At 49.7% G+C, this 21,314-nt stretch overlaps 1 protein-coding gene across 7 annotated transcripts in view; it reads right to left on the minus strand.

The window, feature by feature from the left end:
* Window positions 1–21,058, minus strand: part of TCF7 (transcription factor 7) — a 54,360-nt gene extending 33,302 nt beyond the window's left edge. For 3 of the 7 annotated variants that reach the window (XM_052689661.1, XM_052689655.1, XM_052689658.1), the window contains exons 1-3: window positions 20,358–21,058; window positions 20,190–20,256; window positions 19,857–19,966 (exon numbers count right to left, since the gene is read on the minus strand). In XM_052689661.1, coding sequence (XP_052545621.1) covers window positions 19,857–19,966; window positions 20,190–20,256; window positions 20,358–20,552 — 372 coding nt within the window. In that variant the 5' untranslated portion in view covers window positions 20,553–21,058. The remainder of the gene's footprint in view (window positions 1–19,856; window positions 19,967–20,189; window positions 20,257–20,357) is intronic. The other 4 variants (XM_052689660.1, XM_052689657.1, XM_052689659.1 and 1 more) reach the window with 2 other exon arrangements.
* Between the last annotated feature and the right edge of the window lie 256 nt (window positions 21,059–21,314).

Genomic DNA, 21,314 nt, shown 5'->3' on the forward strand with positions numbered 1-21,314 from the left:
ACATCTGAGTACTCAATCTCCACCAGAAATCTTTCTTTCCATACAAATATGACAAGATCTGAGTTTTTAGTACCTCATCTGTGGGTTGTTCTAAGTGGAACACCAGCCTCTTGCCATGGGACTTTGGCCACTGTCAGTGCAAACCTCTCCTGTAGGCAGACTGTGTGGTGAAAGCCACAGCTTGTATGAAAAGCTTACACCAGGCAGCCCGTGCTCATTATTTGAGAGAATTACAGAACTGAATAAGGATTAAGCCAATAAAATACGCAGACTTGAAACAGCCATCCTTAGAATTTTATCTAAAATCCCGCAGTGTTTTTACAGAATGAGACCCTTTGTGCTGAGCATGCTAGCAGTGGTACGGAGAAAAGAGTTGTATATATGAATTGTGTTATAGAATTACCCTTCCCAGCACAAAACTGTAGGCTGGAGAACAGCTAGAGATGAGCTTCCCAGGAGTTTGCACATGAGCACATCCTACCTGGAAACAAGGCTCATGGGAATTTGAGGACATGGCTCTTCTTGTGAATAATTTCTCAAGCAACAGGAATAACCAAGATGTAGAGTGGAAGAGCAAAACTGGATAAGAAATACTAGGGGAAAAGAAGGAGTCCCAAGAGAATGAAAACCTCATGGCTTCCCCTGCTGCTGTCAGCCTGCAGACCATGCCCAGTGTTCACATCCCACCCTACTTATGAATGCACAAGGATGCCATATTCCTGTTTCAAAACTGAAGAAAACAGATTACCCAGCAGAAAAGAGACCGTTTTTGCCACTAACATGTTTTGAGGGTGTAGGATACAGCACTCCCAGCCTCTGCCTTTACTTGTAATTTCGTGTGCATAGCAGCAGACCAAATTCTTTCCTGATAAGATAAAGCACTTCTGTGCAGTGCTTGTATTAGAGACAAACTGTAAGTGCGGGGTTATAATTTATTTATGTACATTAGAAACTAGCTAATTTGCACTAGTGACTAGATACCCTATTGGAGGTTTTCATATTTTATGAATCAGCGAGCAAGCTAATGAACAAACAATTAAGGAGCAAAGAAAGAAATGTACTTTGTTTGTTACTTTTAGCGAGCTCTAATAGTACATTAGTGAATACACTTTGTTAAAGCGAGGCAGTCTAGACAGTAACCCACATGGTGTGGTCAGGTAGCTCAGAAAGCAGCACGCAGCAATGAGAAGGCAGCACAGCGTGGGGCTGCCCAGCTTTGCTGGGCCAAGCTGCAGGGGGTGAGGGCTGGGGACAGCCTGGTCTGAGTAGGAGAGCAAGTGGCTGGGATGAAGATGTGCTGCTTGGAGAGGTCTGGGCTTGGGTCCTCAAACGCAGCAGTGTGCCAGGAGAGCTGCAGCGTGCATGGAGAGGCCAACGCACTTGGGGGATGTGTGCGGATGGGGCAGTGGGAGAAGGATGGGAACTCACAGTTTGCCCGCCCCTCATGCACCTTCAGCACAGTGCAGTGAGCACATCACAGTGGGCTCTGCATGACACAGGGCAGCTGGCCATGGGGCAGCCCCCCGCCCCGACCCTGCTCCGCTGCTGGCTCCTGAAACGCTCCCCTATGCTGGCTCCCAGTTGTCCCTTCCGGCCCCACAGCCCCACTCACTACCATGGCCACAGCTCACGCTCCCTTTTAGGGCGGCTATAAAGCTGGTAAACACTTGGACTCGTCTGACAAAACATTCAAGCAGGAGGAAATGGGGTGTGTGCAGAAATACTCCATTACATATTGTAATGGCAGACATTAATTCAACGTTAATAATACTTTGCACTTTTCAATCACATATTCTAAACCCCTTCAGATAGGTGGGGAAGCATTTGGATGATGATTACTGGGCAGAGCCCAAAGGTGTATTCTTCCCTTAGGCACAAGGAGATGAAGTGACTTGTCAGAGTGGCAGTGCTGGGAAGAAATCTACATCTCCACATTTCCAGACCTACATTCCCATCTAGTTGCCAGAAAGAGGAGTTAATTTAAATATTACCGTTTGCTGACCTACTTACAACTACCATCAAAACTTGGAAGTAGCGATCAAGTATTCTCCCCTCCATGCTCGGGCTTTTTTAGGATAACACTATCTTTGAAGTACGCCTTTCAGCTGCATTAAACAGACAGATCATTATTATTTGCTCCACTTTCTTAACGAGTCCCTGTTTGCTGCTATTCAGTGCTGCAGTTTGGATAGACTCGAGCTCAGTTGCACAGCTCTGCAGAGCATCTCCCCGGCACTGCAGCTGCTTGTGTTGGCATTGGTGTGTGGCTGCAGTCACACCGTGCCCAGCGAATGGGGAGCACCTCTGCAGAGAGACCAGAAAGTCTGGGACAATGCATCCTCTCCGTTTGTCCTCTTCCCCTTGCTTTTCTAAACAGCCCTCTCCTTCCTCAGCCAGCCCATCTTCAGCACTTATTGGGCCACTCTGTCACCTTTTACAGTCAGCCTTCCTCTGCAGCACAAAAACCCCAAACCCTTTCCTGCTTGCACACAGAACTACAGGCACAGCTGAATGTCAACAACCACAGCATGCAGCTGAAAACACTCTCCGTGCCCTTCCCAGCACAGAGCATCCCCTGTGCACAGCCCTCCTCTGCAGGCTCACAGTGTCACGGTTACTCCGCTCTGGGATGGGGAACAGAGGCTTCAACCCCGCGCCCTAGGCTTAAAAGTTGGCAGAGAACATGTGAAGAGGGCAGAGGAAATGGTCAGTGCAGTGCCTGGCTCTGCGGGCTGAGCGGTGCTCCCCAAGTAGGTCACGTCCTGCAGAGGGGAAATCACGGCCGCTGGACCGAGCGTGTGGCTGAGCAGCCCCCAAATGCCCCAGTCACACTGACCACACTGCGTGCAACCCTGATCCCCGCATCCCCACATCCCACAGCTGGTTCCTGGCCCCAGCCCCGCTGGCAGCTCCACCCCAGCGAGATGCCACCCCGAATCCCCCCAAACCCTCACCTCCCTGCCGAGCCCACCCAGCTCACAGCAGCCGTTAGACATCCCCGGCCTCGCAGTAACCTCCCTCCATGCAAACTGTTTACAGACATTTATCGAGGTGGGCCAGGTGTGGATGCGGTTACCAGCCTGGTGACTGTTTACCTCACCCTCCGTTTGGCATCACACTGTCACAGACTGTATGCAGGCATCAGATAACGGCGCACAGCCCTGCACACCCGGCTCACACATGCACACGGGGACGCGGTTCACGCGCAACCCTCGCAGCAAACCGCACACCGACTATCAGCCTCATCTCTTTTTTTTTTGCTGAAGTAAATTACACTGAATTTTTTTTTTTTTTTTTTACCCCTTTTCAAAGCCAATACACAAATGACAGGATGTTGTTGAAGGAAAATATGAGCTTTCATAAGCTATTATTATTAGCACATGCGCACCTCGCCGCCGCTTTGATCTTACTGTAGGTTCGTGTTTGTTCCCCCTGAACTCAACCCCGATGTCTGTTCTGATAGAGATCACCAACAATTAAAGTGGGATTTGTCAGCCCGAGCTGCGGGGCAACTGCAGGGGGACGTTCTGCAGAATGCACGATGCTCAGCTCTCCCGAAGCCTCTCGGCTGTGACGAGGTGTTTGCTGTAAAGCGGAAGGGTGGTAATGTGTACTGAATAAGCACCCTTTGATATTCTGCATGTGAGTTAAGAGCATGTTCAGGTTTTGTTTGCAGCGGAACTGTACTTCTTCCATTGTTTTCTGAGCAGAAAAAAAAAAAAAAAAGAAATAGAAGAAACAACGTTCAAAAAAAAGCTGCTCTAAAAACGGTGTCGGTTTGATTTCAGGCAGCCAGTGACCAAAGTGAGTTTCTATATGCTATTATCTATGGGTTTTAAAGCCCCTGCTGACAGCTGGAGCCTGCCCGGAGCAGCAGTGCCAGCCCTGAGCTGCCCCTCCACTGCCTTCACAGGAGCTGTTTGCTGAGTTCCAACCCATTACACGTCTGCAAAGGCACTGAAGGCAGTGGGATTTACAGCCAGCACTCAGGGCGCTGTGTGGGCACGGAGAACAGAGAGAAAGGGCAGCAATTAGGTGCACGGAAGTGGCTGTCCAGTGAGCAAATATGATTGCATTATAAATGATGGGTATTCTCACAGATGAGAGCCGCCAGCACCTGGCTGTGTTCATGCAGGCTTAGTGCTGTGCAGACACAGCACTGCACACCTTCATCTCTGGGAAGGATACAGAGAGAGCTGAGCACATCACATTTTTCAAGGCAAATGGAGGGAATGGGTGAAAGGGAAAAATCTGACAGGGACAGGTGATAGTCTTATAGTCTGCTTTCAAAGCTGAGCTATGCTCTAATACAGCAATGGGCCACAAAGGCAACACATGGGGATGGGAGCTCCAATGGATGGAGAACCCTCTGGGAGGGGATCTCGCCCATCCATCCTTCCCTGCAATCACTGCTGAGCCCCAGTGAGTGCCCCAGGTCTGGAGGTGACACACAGCACATCCCCAAACGTGGGGCTGTTTGCACTCGGGGTGATGGCAGCAGCAGGCTGGAAAGGGAGATGTGAAGAGCTGTCTGTCAGGAGCAAAAGAGCTGGGAGCAAGAGGTGCTTGCTCAACGACAAACCGAGCACAAAACAGCATCAAGGGAGCAAGTTTTGGAGAAAGCCAAAGGAAAAGTTTGAAGAATTCCACAAACACCCAATCAGCCCCAACGGGAACAGGAACAGCTGCAATCGCAGGAGGCAGCGGCAGCCAGCGCTGCTGAGCGACGTTTCCATCAGTGTCCTGCCAGCAGTGCCATTACTGGATTATCAGGGCGGATTAAGCCTTTAGCCAATTACCCTGACTGGTAAATTGTAGATTGTCTAGACTTCTTCGTGTTCAACAACACACATAATGTTTTCCCTTTATCGTTACGCCATCGGCCCGCTCCTGTGGGACGCATCCTGCGTGGTGCAGGTGAGCCCTGCCTGCAGCTCGGCGCGGCCCTGCGCGCAGACAGATTTATTTCAGACAGGATTCTCATAAATTCAGAACGACTTCCAACTTTCTTGACTAGGAGATCAAAGAGGCGAGCATTTGCTTCGTGCCATCTGCAGAGCTGCTCGACTGGGCCACGCAGTCTGGGTGGGGGGGAGGAGAAGGGAAAAAAGAAAGTCTCCGAGATTATGCCCTCAAAAACAAGCTCGAATGCCACCCTCACATTAAAAAGCTCTGGTTGGCAGTAACAATTAATTTCTTAACTGAAACCCGCCCAACTGTGTCCAAGTGTTTTAATTTGCCTATTGCTACAATATGCAAGAGAGCTGGCAGTAATGGATTTGCAATTAAAACTAAAACTGGCAAAGAAATCGCAAAGCTGGCAAAAGAGCTAATCTGCAAGCCATGATCACAAGATTACAAAGTGTTTATGCACATGCTAATTACCCGCGCACATAGCTGAGAATGACTTATAGGAGAGAAGCCTGGCTTTGTGTGATCTCAGCCCCTGGATCCGGACGGCCCGGCCGCCATCGCGCCTGCTTCCCACAGCTCCCACTGCCATCAGAGCTGTCCTGGTGCACGCTCATGGGAGCAGCAAGAAGGACAAGGGATGGGGAGGCCTGGAGCCCTCGCCACCATCTGGCTCCTGGTACTGCCAAGAGCCTTCGCCTGGTCCACAACTGCAGTATGGAGCCTGTAAGTGCAAAGTGAGCACCACGTGTAATACATTCACACCTGGTTATTCAGCACCCTTGATGTCAACCTGCTGTCTCTCGGCTCTACAAATAGCTATCCCCATCAGTCCTTGGGCAGCAGCAGGTCTTGGTGCCCCCAGCCCAGCAATGGACACTGCAACACTGAGTGCAAATGTGTGTGTGATGCTGCGAGAGCAGAACCCGCACCAATCAGCTGCAAAAGGACAGGATGGGAAGGGGAGGAAAAGGACGCAAAAATGATCAAACATCCATGCAATTAGCTAAGAACAGAATGTGACAGTGGTCAGGGGCACCATGACGAGCAATTTGGAACCACAGGAGAGAATTTCAAGGAGAAAAGTGTGGCAGCGTAGTCCCGGAATAAAAGGCTGCTGGGAAAACTGAGATTCTTTAATATATAGGATTAAGGATTGCCAGTATCCTCAGGGAGGAAATGCAAATGGGGTTCAGACCATTTTTTCCATAAAAATTAGGAAGGAGAAAGAATCGACTTTGAAGTTCAACATGTTAGTAAATGAAAGCAACAGCAAAGGAGACACAAAGAGAAAGCAAGCCCTGGACGCCTAGAATTATGTCTTAAACACTTGATACTGAAAGACAGAACCCGAGGTGATGAGGAGACTTCCCTTCATGCTATGCACAGAGCCCAGAAAATCTGTAGATTAGAAACTGCCTGAGAAAAAAGCATTGCACAACAAAGGTAGGATGGAGTGCAGCATTCAAATGGGATTCTTCGAGCCTTATTCAGCCAGACCAGGATGACGAGATGCAAGGAGCACACGGATGGATGCTTTCGCATGCACAAAGAAAGGACTTGATGGTTGGAATAGCTGATCTCAGCGGGCTTTTCCAACCTTAATGACTCTATGATGGACTCCACGATTTCTGGAGGTGCTCTCTGCTCTATGAAATGGTGGCTGGAGCCAGTGGCACCGAACGATCTGAGGGGATACCAGGAACTCAGTGAAGAGATTTGCAGGCTTGCTGCACTGAAGGGGCCAGCTGCTCCTGACTGATATGCTCATGGAAGTCCAGACTGCAGAACAGAAATACATCGCAAGGATGCACAGTAATATTCATAGCTGGCAGAGGATGGACCATCTTCGTGGTGACATCCTGGAGGTATCAATGGCTCGGTGCTGGGAGCCAGTGGAAAAGGGCAATTTGTGTTTGGCTGATGATGGCTGCAGCCTGTGTGCTTGTGTAAATCAATTACAGAGTGAGCTTAGCCCATCATTACTGTTGGCCACGGAATGCCATGTGTCAGGAAACGGCATCTGATCATCACCAATGCAGATAAGCGTTCCGGACATAATTGGTGCTACAGAAAGGGTGATTCAAGGGAGAAGCGCTCCAAAACTGGGCTTGGAGAGGGATTTATCCATCCCTACCTGCAACGCACTGCCAAGCAGCTGATGGTAAATGCAGCCATTAGGGTGGCCGGGTGAACTCCAGTAGTCTGTGACACAGAGATGATAAACGATGATAAAAGAGAAGATGATATAACGTTGGTTCCTTCAGACCATAATCTCGGTGGCTCTACAGCTTCTCGTTGTTCCAAGTGAGATATGTGAACTATAAGAACTTAAAAAATGCAACAGAACCACAAACTTGTGTTGTTGATGATGTTTCTAAATGCATTTGAGAGGATTTCTTCCCTGATGTGCAAAGGTTGGCTGGCTGCTCTGCACCTGCAAACCAGAATCTAGATTCCAGGAGCTGCTGCTGGGGTCTGCTGCTCCGCTTTGCTCAATGAGAGACCCATGTAGAACTGCTGCCTATTTAAAGTCTTCTACAAACCAGTTTAATAAAAGCTGACTGCATCTGCTTCCATGTTATTAGTTCTGCCCCAAAACTCTGTTCCTGGCAACACAATGTTCCACGCTAATGAGCCAAATCTTCCCCTCCCATGGCAGCACTCCTAAACCTCCACACCATTCAGTTCACAAAGTTACCACCCTGTTTTTCCCTCGGGGGAGGGAAGGATTGCAGCTGCAGAGGGGGTTCTTCAAATAATATGAAGGCCAGAGATCTGTGGGAAAATCTGCTCTCAGACAAATAGCACTTGGGGGCATCTGCAGAGAGAACCAGCCCCTCTTTGCTTCTGTCTGGGTCCCACGTCCTTCTGGCAGCAACGTTTTTTATGAACCACGCAGCCATTAATCCCCTGCCAGTTCATACACCCTACCATCCTCTGTGGGCAGACAGCACAGAGTGGGAGATAATGCTGCAGGGAAGTGGTATTTATTTCAGCTGGATTTTGCGGCTTCATGGGAGAGTTTCTACTCGGGGCAGTTATTTCTCGCTCACTCCTCTGCAAGAAGGAGGGATCTGGTGCGGGCTAAGGAGACCGTTCTCAGCTCCTTTTCCTGTGAATTTTCACCCATTTTTGCCACTTCCCTCCATGCAGCACCGAGCTCGAGATAAACAGCAATCTGAGGTTATCATTCCGTCTGCAACACCCCGTGATGCTTCTCGGATTAAAGAGAAATCAGATAACCCTCATTACCTGACTGAAACTTGCTGCTAGACTTTTATTTAGAAGCGATAACGTTGGAGAGCTGGGCTGGAGCTCGGCTGCCCACCCCCCATCACCCCACAGCTCAGCACCCATGGCCCCGGGAAGGAGCAGCCCAGTGCAGGGGCTGCAGGCTCTCCTGCTCACTGGGCACCCAGCAGCCGGCTGCACCCGCTCGTGCCCATGCTCCCCATGTTCCCAACAGCTGGGCTGAAGTCATCAAGTCATCTTTTGGTTACAAACCTCTCTGTGCCACATGTGACATCTGCCTGCTAAAGATTTCATTCGCTTCTGACTTCGCCTCCAGCCATTCACTGACAAACTGGCAGCTAACGACTGCTAACAAATGATTTCCTAGAGATTACGGTTGAAGCCAAAAGAGTTCCAAGATAAATAGACTCATTCCTCATGACAAGGAACGTGAATTATGCATCCAGGGGTTTGGTACATGTGTCCAAAAAGTATGCAGTGCAATCCCAGAGGTTGTACTCATCAGCGCATTACAAGTGGGTAAATAGGAATGATATTTTGTCCTGGGTTTCACAGCAGGGATCTGTGTACCCTGTGTGTTTGGGGCAACACACTGGACCGCCCAACCACTGCTTCCACCCAACAAATGTCATCCATGAAATTACCATTTAGGCTGGAAAAGGTTTTAAAGCGTGAGAACATGCCAATCGCCTTGAAGGAGCTGTGGTTTCAGGGTCACCTGTGACTTAATAATAGATTATGAAATCACAATTTGTTTAATATCTGAAAGCTAATGGTCTCACAAGCAGCACAGCTCACTTTCTTTTAGTCAGTCTTCCTCTGATCACTTTTGAAACACCTCCCATTGCAGCAGCCTGCTTTAGTTTGGGGACAATTATTCTGTATGGACTTTGCCTGCAGTGCTCCGCAAAGCTCACTTGCACATAAAATGATAACACCTCAAAACAATCCTGCGGGAAACTGAGCCCCAGACAGAAGAGCTGCTGGGGGACCCGGAGCAGAAGCTGGGATAAAACCGTGCTTCCTCCATTGCATCCCTGCACGCAGGTACAAGACTATCCGGTTCCTCTGCTGTAAAACTTGGTAGCATGCCTCACTTCTTACCTGATTTTGAGAACATCCTGTGTTAACACACAAACAACTGGCATTACTAATGTCTGTGTAGCTGGCTGTTTACGTGGCACCTGGTGCTCTCTGGTAACAGGATCGCTGGGCTCCGAATCAAACAAACTGCAGGGCACAGGCAGAGGAGCAGCTCCCAGCCATGGCACCAGCAGTGCACCCACCAGGAGAGACACAGATTTACAAAGAAATAACAGTAGGCCAACAGTGATGCTTTTTGAAGTGGATGCTCATCTTTCACAGACTCACACTTCCAGCACTGCAGCCTGCCTCATCCCTCCGCATGCATTTCCATACAGATCCATATACTGCACGGGTAGGAGTAGCAGATTGCTGTTTGAAAAAACGTTAATTATGCAAAGCCTAAATATCTGTATGTAGTAATTTATCATTTTCAGTCAGTGCCAATAACCAAATGTCCAGCACTGACGATAGCAGGTAACTTGCTGCCCACTGGAGTGAAGAAATGGAATCTTTACAATGCCTTTGTTCAAGTGCTGCTAAGAATCGCAGAGCTCCATCCTAGCAGTGCACATCTATTGTTTGAACTGCATTCTGCTCCCAGCAGGAAAAGCCCAGACTCCATCAGAATAGCAGGAAACCTGTCAGATGTAACCCTGGTTTCAGCCATCCAATCAGTTACAGAAAACAGACTTAGGACCCAGGCATGACGTCAACTTTAAGGTAGAAGTGTTCAAAACTTCTGGGGGCTCTTTCCAAATGTACCTGTTGCATTATACAGAGCGTGTATGCCAACGTGCGAGTCAACATTTCTTAGCATTTAGCTGGAAAGACGCTGGTTGTATTTAGAATTGAATGCATTTATTCTGTGATGTCTGGAAGAACTAAAATCATTGTCTTGTGGAGGTGTTCCCACATCCATCTGTTTCAGGGAGCTAAGCAACAGGAAACACATCTTGTACAGCATTTAAACCTTCAGAGCTACTAGCAGCCTGCAAGAACTCAACAGATGGATTAAAGTCCTCAAGAGAAGGCTGCCATTGGAAAAGGACTCCAGGGCTGAACAAAGAACAAGAGCTGCCCTCTGTGTTAAACCAAACTGTAGTATGACTGCAGCCCTCACAATGAACCACTTTGAGCTGCATTTCTTGAAGAGTTTTTATTCTGCCCCATTACCATCACAGCCATATCTGACTTACACGAGACTTCAGCCTAAATGATTTTCACGCCAGCTATTTTTGGAGCAATGTAATTTTCTTTAACACCTTGTTATTTCATTCAAGATCACCAAAGAGTTGACTCCAATTACAAGAGCAAACTGATTTTGAAGCAAACTGTTTCCAGTCAGCCTTAGAGGAGCTATGCACTTAAAACCTTGGACAAACCCAAACCCCAACCTTCAAACACTTGGATGTCTGCAGGCGCGTGGCTCCGGCATCCCCATCCCTGCTTACAGAAGACAAACGCAAACAGAGATCAGCACCGAAGACTCCACCAGTTTTCGGAAAGCTATCCCTATAGTGATGATTTCAAACAAACAACAGGCCAAAAACAAAACACAGCAGCAATAAAATAAAATCTGGCGAGCTCTTCAAAAAGATCCTGACTGATATCAGCTGGCACGGCCCTGTTGTCTATCCCAGAGCTACAGCGGTGTGCACCAGCCAGGGCTTTGCTGCACACACACCAAAGGCAGCAGGCTATACCCTTCCATTCTTCAAAACCAAAGCCAAATTCTGATGGCTGGGATGAGGAAGAAATTTTTGTTGTGGATATATTACTGCATAATTACTGCAGATCTCATTTACTTTCTTCTGAATACTACAGCAGATACAAAGGCCGGGCAGATGCGCTGCTCCTTGTGTAATCACTGATGCTCCAGGTTCGACAGCCTACTGAACATCAGTGTGTCTACTGGAGGAAAAAGAAAATATCCTATGGGTAAGATTGGGAAAATCCAGCTGATACCATCAACCACTGCCACACTGACGGCTAGGAACACTGTCACACCAAAGAAAAAGCCATCGACCATTTTTCTCAATATAATAAGGTTTATAAATCAATGGATACGATCAAAAAGGAACACCGCTGGGTAAGAAACTATTCTTACTTATGGGACCAGAACGTGGAAAATTCCACAAAGCACAAATGTTGCTAAGAATATTCAAAAGTCAAAGCATTCTGTGGGTGTGCATGCATTGAGATGTCAACACAACTATTTCACGATCACCAAAATTGCTACTAGCCTGCATCCTCTCCAAATGGCTATTTTTAGGAGCCAGCCTTTCATGTGGTATAACGATGTGGATTTTACAAGAGCATTTATAATGTGTTTCATATGGTGCACAGCCCTAGAGAAATTGCTTTGTATCAGAGAAAGTTAAACAGAAAGGTTTGGGGTCGTTTTTCTCTTTTCACTTCTCACTTTGTATGACTGCTTCTGTCTTGGATTTAAGGCGAATATGCATATTTCCATTTCTCCTACATGGGCTGTCCAACGCCACATGGAAACATGAGCACGGCACGATGCGCTCCCACGAGAGTCACCTGGATGCTCACAGCCCCCATCACCCCCCCACGGTCAGATTTCAAAGCTCACACTGCCACGCTGCATGAGATAGAGCAGGAAGTCGGAGCTCAAAGGGCAGCCCTCAGCCTGGGTTATGCTGGTGTCAGGGGCTGCGTGCCATCTCCCACGCTGGAATGGGCCTTTCTTCTTGAAGGGCAAAGTCACACAAAGCATAATTTGTAGATGAAGAATACTGCTCCTCGCTGTCTGTCCCAGCTCCCACTGCCTTGACAGCAGACCACCAGCCTGGCCATGCTGGGACCTGCACCTTTCACATGGAAGATTTACAAGGGTCTATTAGCAAAGAGGGTCAACGTTTCCCCATGGAGTCATCTCTTCAGACATTCCGCATTCCCGATCCCTTTAAGCTCTTTACTGGGAAGACTGTCACCTAACCAATTATTCTATAAGCGTGTTTATAATTCCCCCTTGTGCTGAGACAGGCTCACCTCACAACCCCAGACCCACCTGACGACCTCAAGCCTTTGTGTCTTCCCTTCGCTTAGTCCCAGCAGAGGAGAACCCCAGTTTACACTCCTCAGAGCAAACCACAGCAGAAAACAAACCCAACATACAGCACAGAAGTGGAATTACTTTTAAAATAAAGGTCTTTCTTGGTCAGTCCAGATTACTACATAGCTCTACAAGACAGATGTGTACTTTGTATGTTACAGCTCAATGGAACAAAGGAGATACTGTTGAGATTTTTTTTTTTTTTTTTGCCTATCATTTAATCAAGTGTAAAGCTCTTATAACCACAGGGAAAAAGTGCCCTAGATTCTAGCATCCAGCCTTACTTTGGTTTTGAAAACTTCCCACAGCATTGTGGTGCTTATTGTTTCGTTTAACAAAATACTAACTCTGGGACCCCACGAAACACAATGAAGCAGATTCCTCTAGCTGCAGCTGAGCTGTGGTGAGCAGCACAGAGGACAGGATGGCAGCAGGAAACCATGGCAGCGCATTTTGTCCGGCCATGGGATGCTCAACCAGGTACTGCTCTGTTGGATGGGTTTTCCTCACCTTTCTTATCTCAGCCCTGACCTCACTTGGCAAACGCAGAACAGGCCTTCATAACCTTGGGGAGGGTCTTGGTTTATCAACATTCAAGGGCAGATATTAGCAAAAATGTCATCATGCAGGTAGGCGCTCATGAAGGAGAGAGCTGTTTTCCAAGATCATTTGGAGGTGACCAAGAAAAAGATCCTGCTGTAATCAAGACGTAGAGGCACACGGTGTTGCAATCACTTCCTCTGAGAAGCCAAGCAGGTGGGTTTGAGCCAGCAGCATGTGCTGAAGTGGCAACCCCAGGGCAAGGACGAGGCCCACGGCTTACGTGAGCAGATGGGTCGGTGTGGCCGGGCTGGGCCAAGGCTGAATCCTCATCCACACTGCGAGGTGCCCAGGAGCCGGCCGGAGCCTTGCCCAGGCTGCTGGACCGCCAGGGATGGGCGTGAGGCTGTCCCTGAATCAGCGGGATTAAAACTGGGAAACAAGCAGCTCTGTCTCCTGTTACCAACCCTCTGAGTCACCTAGTCCTACCAAACCTTCGCTCCTGCCTCCAGACACAGAGATTAACGAGCGAGTATCATGTTGTGTGTATTTTTAAAGAGATCTTTGGAAGAACAGCACATGAAAGAGCCTGTGTGGGGGTACTGACACCTCCCGGCTTGGCAGCACGATGGGATTTTGTCAGGCTGAGGAGCTCTCCCTGCTGCAGCAGCTCTGCAGAGAGTCCAGGAAGCGGTGTGAACCTGCTCTCCTATTTCTGTGCCCTCCACCCACTGTGGGTGAATGAGGTAAGAGCACAGATGCATCAGGCTGGGAGAGATGCTGATGCCAGCTATCTCCCGGCACAGGCAGCAGTGAGCTGGAGTGGGAAAGGCATGGGAAAACGAGGGAAAGCAGCAGCAACTGGAAGGAGATGTGTGATGAGCGTTACAGGATTGTGCAAAGCATCGGAGGGCTGGGATGGGAGAGGTCTGTGCTGGGCAGCAAGGTGGTTCCTCCTCAGACAGGCAGGAGATGATCCTTGAGGGTTTGCATCAGGAATTCCCGACACACACACGGAGCAGGGATTTTAGCAGCTGCACAGCAGCACATGCTGGGCTGCTGTTCCTCCAGGCCTGCCCTGTGCAGCACAGCCTCCCCACAACAGAGGCTGCACTGAGCCAGGTCCTCCCTTTACCTTCCTTGTGGTGAATTAGCGAAGGGGGGTCAAAGGCTAAACCATCCAAAATGAACACTAAATTCGTTTTCTCTGTATCACTCAGAGCCAAAGGGCAGACAAGGCGGCGCGGGTGTGAAATTAATGTCAAGGCATAGATGTTCCCCCAAAACTGTTGATGTTTCTCACTGTTCGACTGTGATCTGCCACTGACTGCCATGGCACGCACACAGACACCGTCCGGAGCAGACTGCAATCTCAGGTCTGCAGCTCACACCACCTCTACCCTGAAACCTGCTGATCCTGCAGATCACACTGCCGATAGAGAGGGATACAATCCGAGATTGGGATCTGACCCTTCACAGATGATCTGCGAGAGCAGCCCGAGTCATCCCTACAGACCTCGCCACGTCTCGCCCAGCCACGGAAGTGCCCGTGTGGTTACTCAGACGGGAACCCTGGAACAGCAAATGCAAACAAACCCAAATTTGCCAGATTGTTCACTCAAATGTGGGAATGCAGAGGGTCCTGCAGACTTATCGCAGAAAGCTGGCTGTGAGATGCTGTGACATGCTCTGCTTCCCAGAGCTGCCGCTTCCCTCCCCATTCACTCCATTACGGCTCGGGATAACAGACTGAGCGGCTCTGCTTTCATCTCGGACACGCCGTGTGCCACTAACCCCCAAACCACTTTGTTCTTCCCAGTTAAAGTTTCAAAAATATTAATCATTAACATGGATGAGCTTTGGGAGCTCGAGTTTATGCTGCGTTTTGCTTTTCTCTCCTAATTCTCAACCAGTTGAGCTAAGAACATCTCGTGAACTGCAACAGCTGGGAGCTCGCAGGAGCAGTGCCCTCACATTGCACAGCGCCGGAGCAGCTCATCAGCAGCCAGCTCAGCTCCTGTGAAGGAATGCCAGGAGGAGAGCAGATACTGTTGGGCCATCTAAATCACGTGCAGAGTTATTCACAGGCAAGGATTTACATAAAACTCGCTTTTGTTTCCCTGTGACATTTTTCTCTCTCTTTTTTTCGTTCCAAACAACTTTAAAAATAAGGTTATATTAGACCACACACACGCAGCGCTGTATCATGTCGCTGCTTCTTAAGCAGAGCTCTCTAATTTATTTCAAAGGGAAGTTCTGCTTCAAAATTGAGGGTGTGATATGAACTCAGAAATTAACGCAAGAATTTTCCTTGGGGGGAACCAAGACTGAATCAGACATGCAATAAACGACCTCGGAAGCCCTGCACCTCAGTACATCCACCTATCCAACAGCACGCTTTAACATAAAATATTATTTTCACCATTATCCCGTCTCAAGCTAGGTAGAAGAGCTGGAAAAAGTGGATTTGCTGTTTTATTTATTCATGCGTCTGTCTGCTAAAACACTTATCCATCATCAGTCGCTGCACTCCTAACGTCCTCTGCCAGGAACAGAACCACTCATGGGGACAGGGCACTGTCATGGGCAGGTCCCATAGCACAGATCCTGCTACCAGGAAGCCTGCCTGGTGCTGGTATTGCTCTTGTACTGCTGGATCCGCACAGGGCTGCAGCTGCCAGCCTCTGCCAAACGGGGCACCACACCTGGAGAGGGATGCATCAGCCCCTCACAGGGACAAACCCCAGCTGAGTGGACACGGGGGACTTTTCCCACTCATTTCAACAGAATCAGAACATCAGGAAAAAAGAACATTAAAACCACTGCTCCGACAGAGCAAGCCAGCATAGAAAGACCTGTATAAAGAAGCAGCTGAGCTGCAGATTTCTTTCATGAAATGCTGAGAGCACAACAGCCTCCCTCCAAAGGATGGAGCAGATCTGGGGAAGGGGCTGTAGCAGCAGCAGCAGCCAGTCCCAGTTCATGCTCCTCCAGCGCCTGTCCAGCACAGGGCAGCATTAAAGCTTTGCCCCTGGGATCAATCTTCTCCTTCTAACCACTGAAGGAGACTTCCAGCTCTGTGCTTTTTGACCTCATGATACACATTTGGGACCTGTGGCAAAGTGCAGTGGCTGCACTTTGATCTTGCCCTGCCCAAGGGGACATTTCAAGCCCACTGAATGGAAAGCAAACTTGAGGAGCTGGGCAGATCTCGGGAGCATCTGCATTATTTCCTAGGCCAGCTGTCTCACGTGGGGGCTGTCAGTGTGTCAGAGATTTAGAAGGTACCACCACCCTTTTGCTCCTACATGAGCTCCAGTTAGAGAGCTTAATAGTGAAGAAAATGATTTTCCAAAGAAATGGAGGCCCTGTGTTTCTCCCAGAAGAACAGGACATAGCCCAGCTCCTCAGCTTCCTACCCAGAACATTTACATCCTGCCAGCCCACACCCCACTGGTGCCTGAACACAAGAGGGGTGCAGTGAAGGTGGGAGGACAGAACCCCCCACAACCCAGGCAGTGCACAGAGCAGAGCCCAACCTCTGGGCATGGGACGGGGCCGTGCAGCCCCTGCTTCACAAACCTATGCACAGAAGGAACTTATAAATGCTCCTTCTAAGATTTAACTACCACATGGTACAAGATGTAACAATGCTCAGAAAACCCCCTCGGGTCTCAACTCAATTATACAACTGTAGCAAGAAAAATATTTTAATCTGATCAAAGTGTTAACATGTTTGACCATGTCTGACCTCTAATGTTTGTAACCACCTAAAAGGCTGATGTTCTTACTAAGGATGTACCTTAATTTGATTTAAAGTCATTTGTACTATTTAAAAAAGGATATAGTTTTATGATTTTGTATTTCATTTAGAAAAACAGTTCCTCAGTGCATTAATGTTCTTTGGAAGTTTCTTGCAGATTTCTAACCCGAAAATCCCATATATTCTGCCCTGGGAAACACTGAACTTTTTCCAAGCATCAGGAGAGCAAAAGCAGACTCGTGCCACACGCATGTGACAGCTGAGAGCCGAGTGAGAAACGGTTCTCCTGGTGCCTTGAAAAACATCAAGACTTCAGGTGTGTTCGCAGTCTACGCTGAGATGCTCCTGACCCGTTGTGCCCAGAGCAGCCAATGGCTATTTGTGCTCCCAGAACACTGGAAACCTGAGCTCCGGCTGTTCTATCCCCAATTCCAGCATTCCCAGCCGTCCTGCTGCCCTCCCTTCTCTCTTTGCCATCTCTGCAGCCACTGATGGATACCTGTGCATGCTCAGAATGGTGCCCATCTGGCCGAGCTGCCCTAAAAAGCAGCCTGTGTTGGCAGCCCGCTGCCAGCCGAGCTGGATGCTGCTGCAGGCTGGCTCTGGCCACATCCTGCACTAGGTGAGGGCCCAGCACATCAACTGGCTCCGCGCTGCTGCTGATGTCAGGTACCCAGACATGCTCAGCGCATCACACAGGAGCAACAGCAGCACGTGTAAATAACACCAGTGGGTTTGTTTTGACAGAAAATGCAGTTTGGGTTACGGAGATGGAGGGAGCCCAGCAGGATGCCGGGTGAGCATCACCAGGGCAGGGCCAACCTGAGCAAAACAAAACCAAACCGATGCTACCAAGCAACTAAAACTGCAGAACAGCCAGCAGCACTACAGCGATGGCAGCAGGGCTCTGGGACGGCTCCAGCACTGCTCACAGCACCCCGAGCACTGCAGCAATAATGGGGCTTGCTGGTGCAGGGCTGGGCAGGGGCTCAGCCTGCAGCCTCAGGGCTGAGTGCCCTCTGCCCTTCTGCACGGTGTTCGTCAAGTAGCTAAGTGCAAAACCTCGATATCGTGCAAAAGCACTCACCTGGGTTCATGTTTTTCATTTTTTGTTTTTCAGGACTCTGAAATTAATCCTAACAGCAAACAACTGTTTCCAGGAAGCCCCATTAACCAAAAATGCCAACCATCAAACGCACGCATGACTGCAATCCATAATCCCATCCACTCACACAACCTTCCCTCCAACTCACGCTGGAACATTAATTAAATGCACTTCTGTGGAGGGTTAATATCTGGGATCTCTGGTCACAGATCTGACCTCCTCAATTACTGAAGCGGTCGCAATGCACACAGCAGCAATACAGCTGAGGGCAGTACACTGTATGGTGATGGTAAGATGTACACCGTCAACATAAACACAAGAAAAAACGGCTCGGAAATATAGACTGGAAGAATTATTGTACCAACATCAAAAACCAAAGGAATGGCCAGCCTTGAGAAAGGGGAAGATTTCTCCCCCCAGTTGCCAGTAACACATTTTTAGCACAAAACACTGAATTGGCTTTTTAATCAACATTGTTAAGAAACACCGCAGGATCTCAGCAGACCCAACCAATGCTCACTAAGGCCACAGGTGATTTTGGTGGCTCTCAGGGAATCATTCCCTCTCTGCTGCTCAGTTTTCTCCTCCGTAAGTTCCGCGCAGCCTATTCACATCTATCTGTTGCTCCAACAGTAACCTCCTGGATTTTTTACACTCTCAAGAGGAAAGGCAATTCACAAACCACAATCTGCTTTCCAGCTTAATTGCTAATAAATAGGCTGTTGGACTTTGTTGCCCATCTAGTAAGGGTTTAAGATTAAAAGAAATATCCCGCTACAATGAATAGATTAATGCAACTTTGAACTTGAACAGATTCTACACCAGAGAGCAAATTAAATGCATTTCAATGAGACAAATTTCGTATCATCAATTACAATTCATCAGTGGAGCAGCTTTGTATTTCCGAGGGGTGGAGGGAACACCTGGATCCCCGAAGAAGGGACACAAGATGGGAAACAACTGAAGAGCTGCTTGTTCTGAGAGCAGCGAGGCTGTGTCTTGCCAACACCTTTTCATGCTGGAAGATGAAGGCAACTCCAAGATGCAGAGATCCCCCCAAACTGCCCCTGATCTCAGCAGGAGCTGCACCTCCTGTGTCAGCGGGGCAATGCAAGGGTACAGCTACCAGAGGACCAGTCTCCTCCTGCCTGACCGGTGAGCAGGCTGGGGTGGGAGGACACGGCACTGATTGCCACGAGCAGCATTTTATCACACCTCATTTCCCATGCCACGATCCATCTATTTCTCATAACACCAATTTGAAATCCCTACCCCTCTTAGCAAACCAAGTGCTTACATTGAAGAGGGCATTCTAGATTCTTCGTAGCTTAAAAACTAAAATACACTGAACAATGTTCTGATCTCATCAGCCTACTGTAAATAAGGAATAACACCTGAAATGAATGCGGCAATGCTGGCTCCCCTGAAATGACACGAGCACAGCCTCTGTGTGCTGCAGCATCAGGAAATTCTAAAGTCCTGGTGGAAAATGGCAACGGGCAAAGACAGCTCTCGTACAGAAGCGTTTAATTCAATTATTCATATAGCAAAACTTTTTGTAAGCATTAAATGACAAAGAGATGCTAAAGGTGATTTGACACGAGAAGGAAAAACTTTATGGGAAGACTGGAACAGCCGTCCAGCTGCACGAGACTGAAAAAACTCCATTGCCATTTCAGAGTTTAAGATTTAAGTTGAAGATCCTCCTTCCGGGTCATCACCTACAGCAGAGCCCCAACTGGCAGCAGGCCCCAGGCTGGCCATCTCACGAGCAGATATGTCAAACTGAAGCTGAGCCACGGGACACAGCTCTGGACACCAACACCAGCAGCTGCTCACCTCCAGACCCAGATAAAGGAAGCATTTCCACATTAGAGCTTGGGATCTGACTGTCGGCAGCACAAAGGCAAGCCTAGAAAACAGGGTCTGTGAAGAAGCTCCCCCAGTAATTCAGGGAGAAGCAGCGCTCGCATCACTCCCCTTTCCATGGAACAGCACTGGGCATTTTAGACACAATTTGTCAGAAAAAAGCACATGTAGGTGCCTGCATGGTACCTGCAGCACAGTTGGGCAGTGAGAGGCCGCCAAAGGTCTCCATAAGGAGAGGATGCACTCACCAGAGGTGACATAGATCCGTTTGGCAGATAGGGGTCTGAGAGCATGAGGAAGGGGTAGCCAGAGTACGCAGATCCTTTATACATCCCTGGGTCCTGGTGCTTCATACCTGCTAAAATCAGAGTCCCCCATCACGATCTGCCTTACGACAGGTGGCTGCTCTGCCTGTCGGGGGGGACGGAAGAGGTGATGGCGTATTTGGGAGCCTTTTGGCTCCGTAATCCCAAAGGAGCGCACTGTAAGGGTGTGAGGGTCCCGGGGGAGCCGGACTGGGAGCAGGGCTGGAGGGGGCCGGGAAGGAGAGAGGAAGAGCCACGAGGATCGCCGCCACTAACCATCGTCCATGTGGTCCGGGAGCTTCTCCTGATAAACCCTCTGCGGATCCTGCACGCGGCGGATGGCCTGGATGGGAGGAGAGAGAGAGAGAGAGAAGGGCAGAGCGGGGTTGGCGGGAGGAGAGGGGGGAGCGCGCGCCGGGGGGCCGTGTGGGGCGGCCGGCTCACCTCAGGGTCCGCGGCGGCGGCGGGACTGCCGCTACCCTCGGACTCGTTCACCAGCGAGGACTTGAGATCGGCCAGATCGCGCTCGGTGAAGGCGTTCTCGGGGATCTTCTCCTCCTGCTCGCCCTCGTCCTTGAAGGCCAGCATCTCGTCGGTGGCCCCCAGGTCGTCCCCTCCGCCGCTGCCCAGTTGCGGCATGTCGCTCCCGCCGCGCAAAACTTCCCGGCAGTTTTGTTCTCACCGCGATTCCTCCTCGCGTCCGTCTGCGCGTAGGTCGGTTGTTTTTTTTTTTTTCCTCCTCCTCTCCCTCGATTATTTTGCTTTCGGAAAAAAAGACTTCGCTCCCTCTATATTTTTCTTTCTAAACTTTTTTTTTTTCCCCTCCCCTCTCTAAATTCTAACAAACTTTTTTTTTTTTTCCCTTATAAATGTTACCCCCTTCTCCTAAACTCCCTTTCGAATCTCCCTAAAAAATAATAATACAAAAATTTCCTTTCTTAAATCTTTTTCTCCCCCCCCCCCTCCCTCCTTCCCTCCCGGCAACTGGCGGGGGGCTCTGCAGCCTGCAGCCGGGCAGGCGTCGCGGGATGCCGCGCTCGACGCTGCCCCCCCCCCCGGTGCCGCCCCGCGGCCCGAGCCCCGCAAAGTTTCTCCGGGAGCAGCGGGCGCCGGCGGCAGCCAGAGGCACGGAGCGCCCGGTGCCTGTGTGCGAACGCGGCGGCGCGGCGGCCAAGGGCTGCCGACATCAAAGCGGCCGCCGGGTGATTGGCAGCGCCGGGGAGGGGCCGGGGGCGGGCGCGCACACGCACACACCCGCGCGCACACGAACCCGCGCGCGCACAGCCGAGCGTGCAGCCCGCGCGCGCGGTCGGAGAGGGGTGTCTGCCTTAAAGGGGCAGCGGGGGGAGAGAGGGGTGTGCGGTGCTGCTGGGCTGCGGGGCTGTGATGTGGTGCTGCATA

The sequence above is a fragment of the Tympanuchus pallidicinctus genome, unplaced genomic scaffold (genome assembly GCF_026119805.1).
Source record: "Tympanuchus pallidicinctus isolate F22 unplaced genomic scaffold, pur_lepc_1.0 scaffold25, whole genome shotgun sequence".
Classification (NCBI taxonomy): Eukaryota; Metazoa; Chordata; class Aves; order Galliformes; family Phasianidae; genus Tympanuchus; species Tympanuchus pallidicinctus.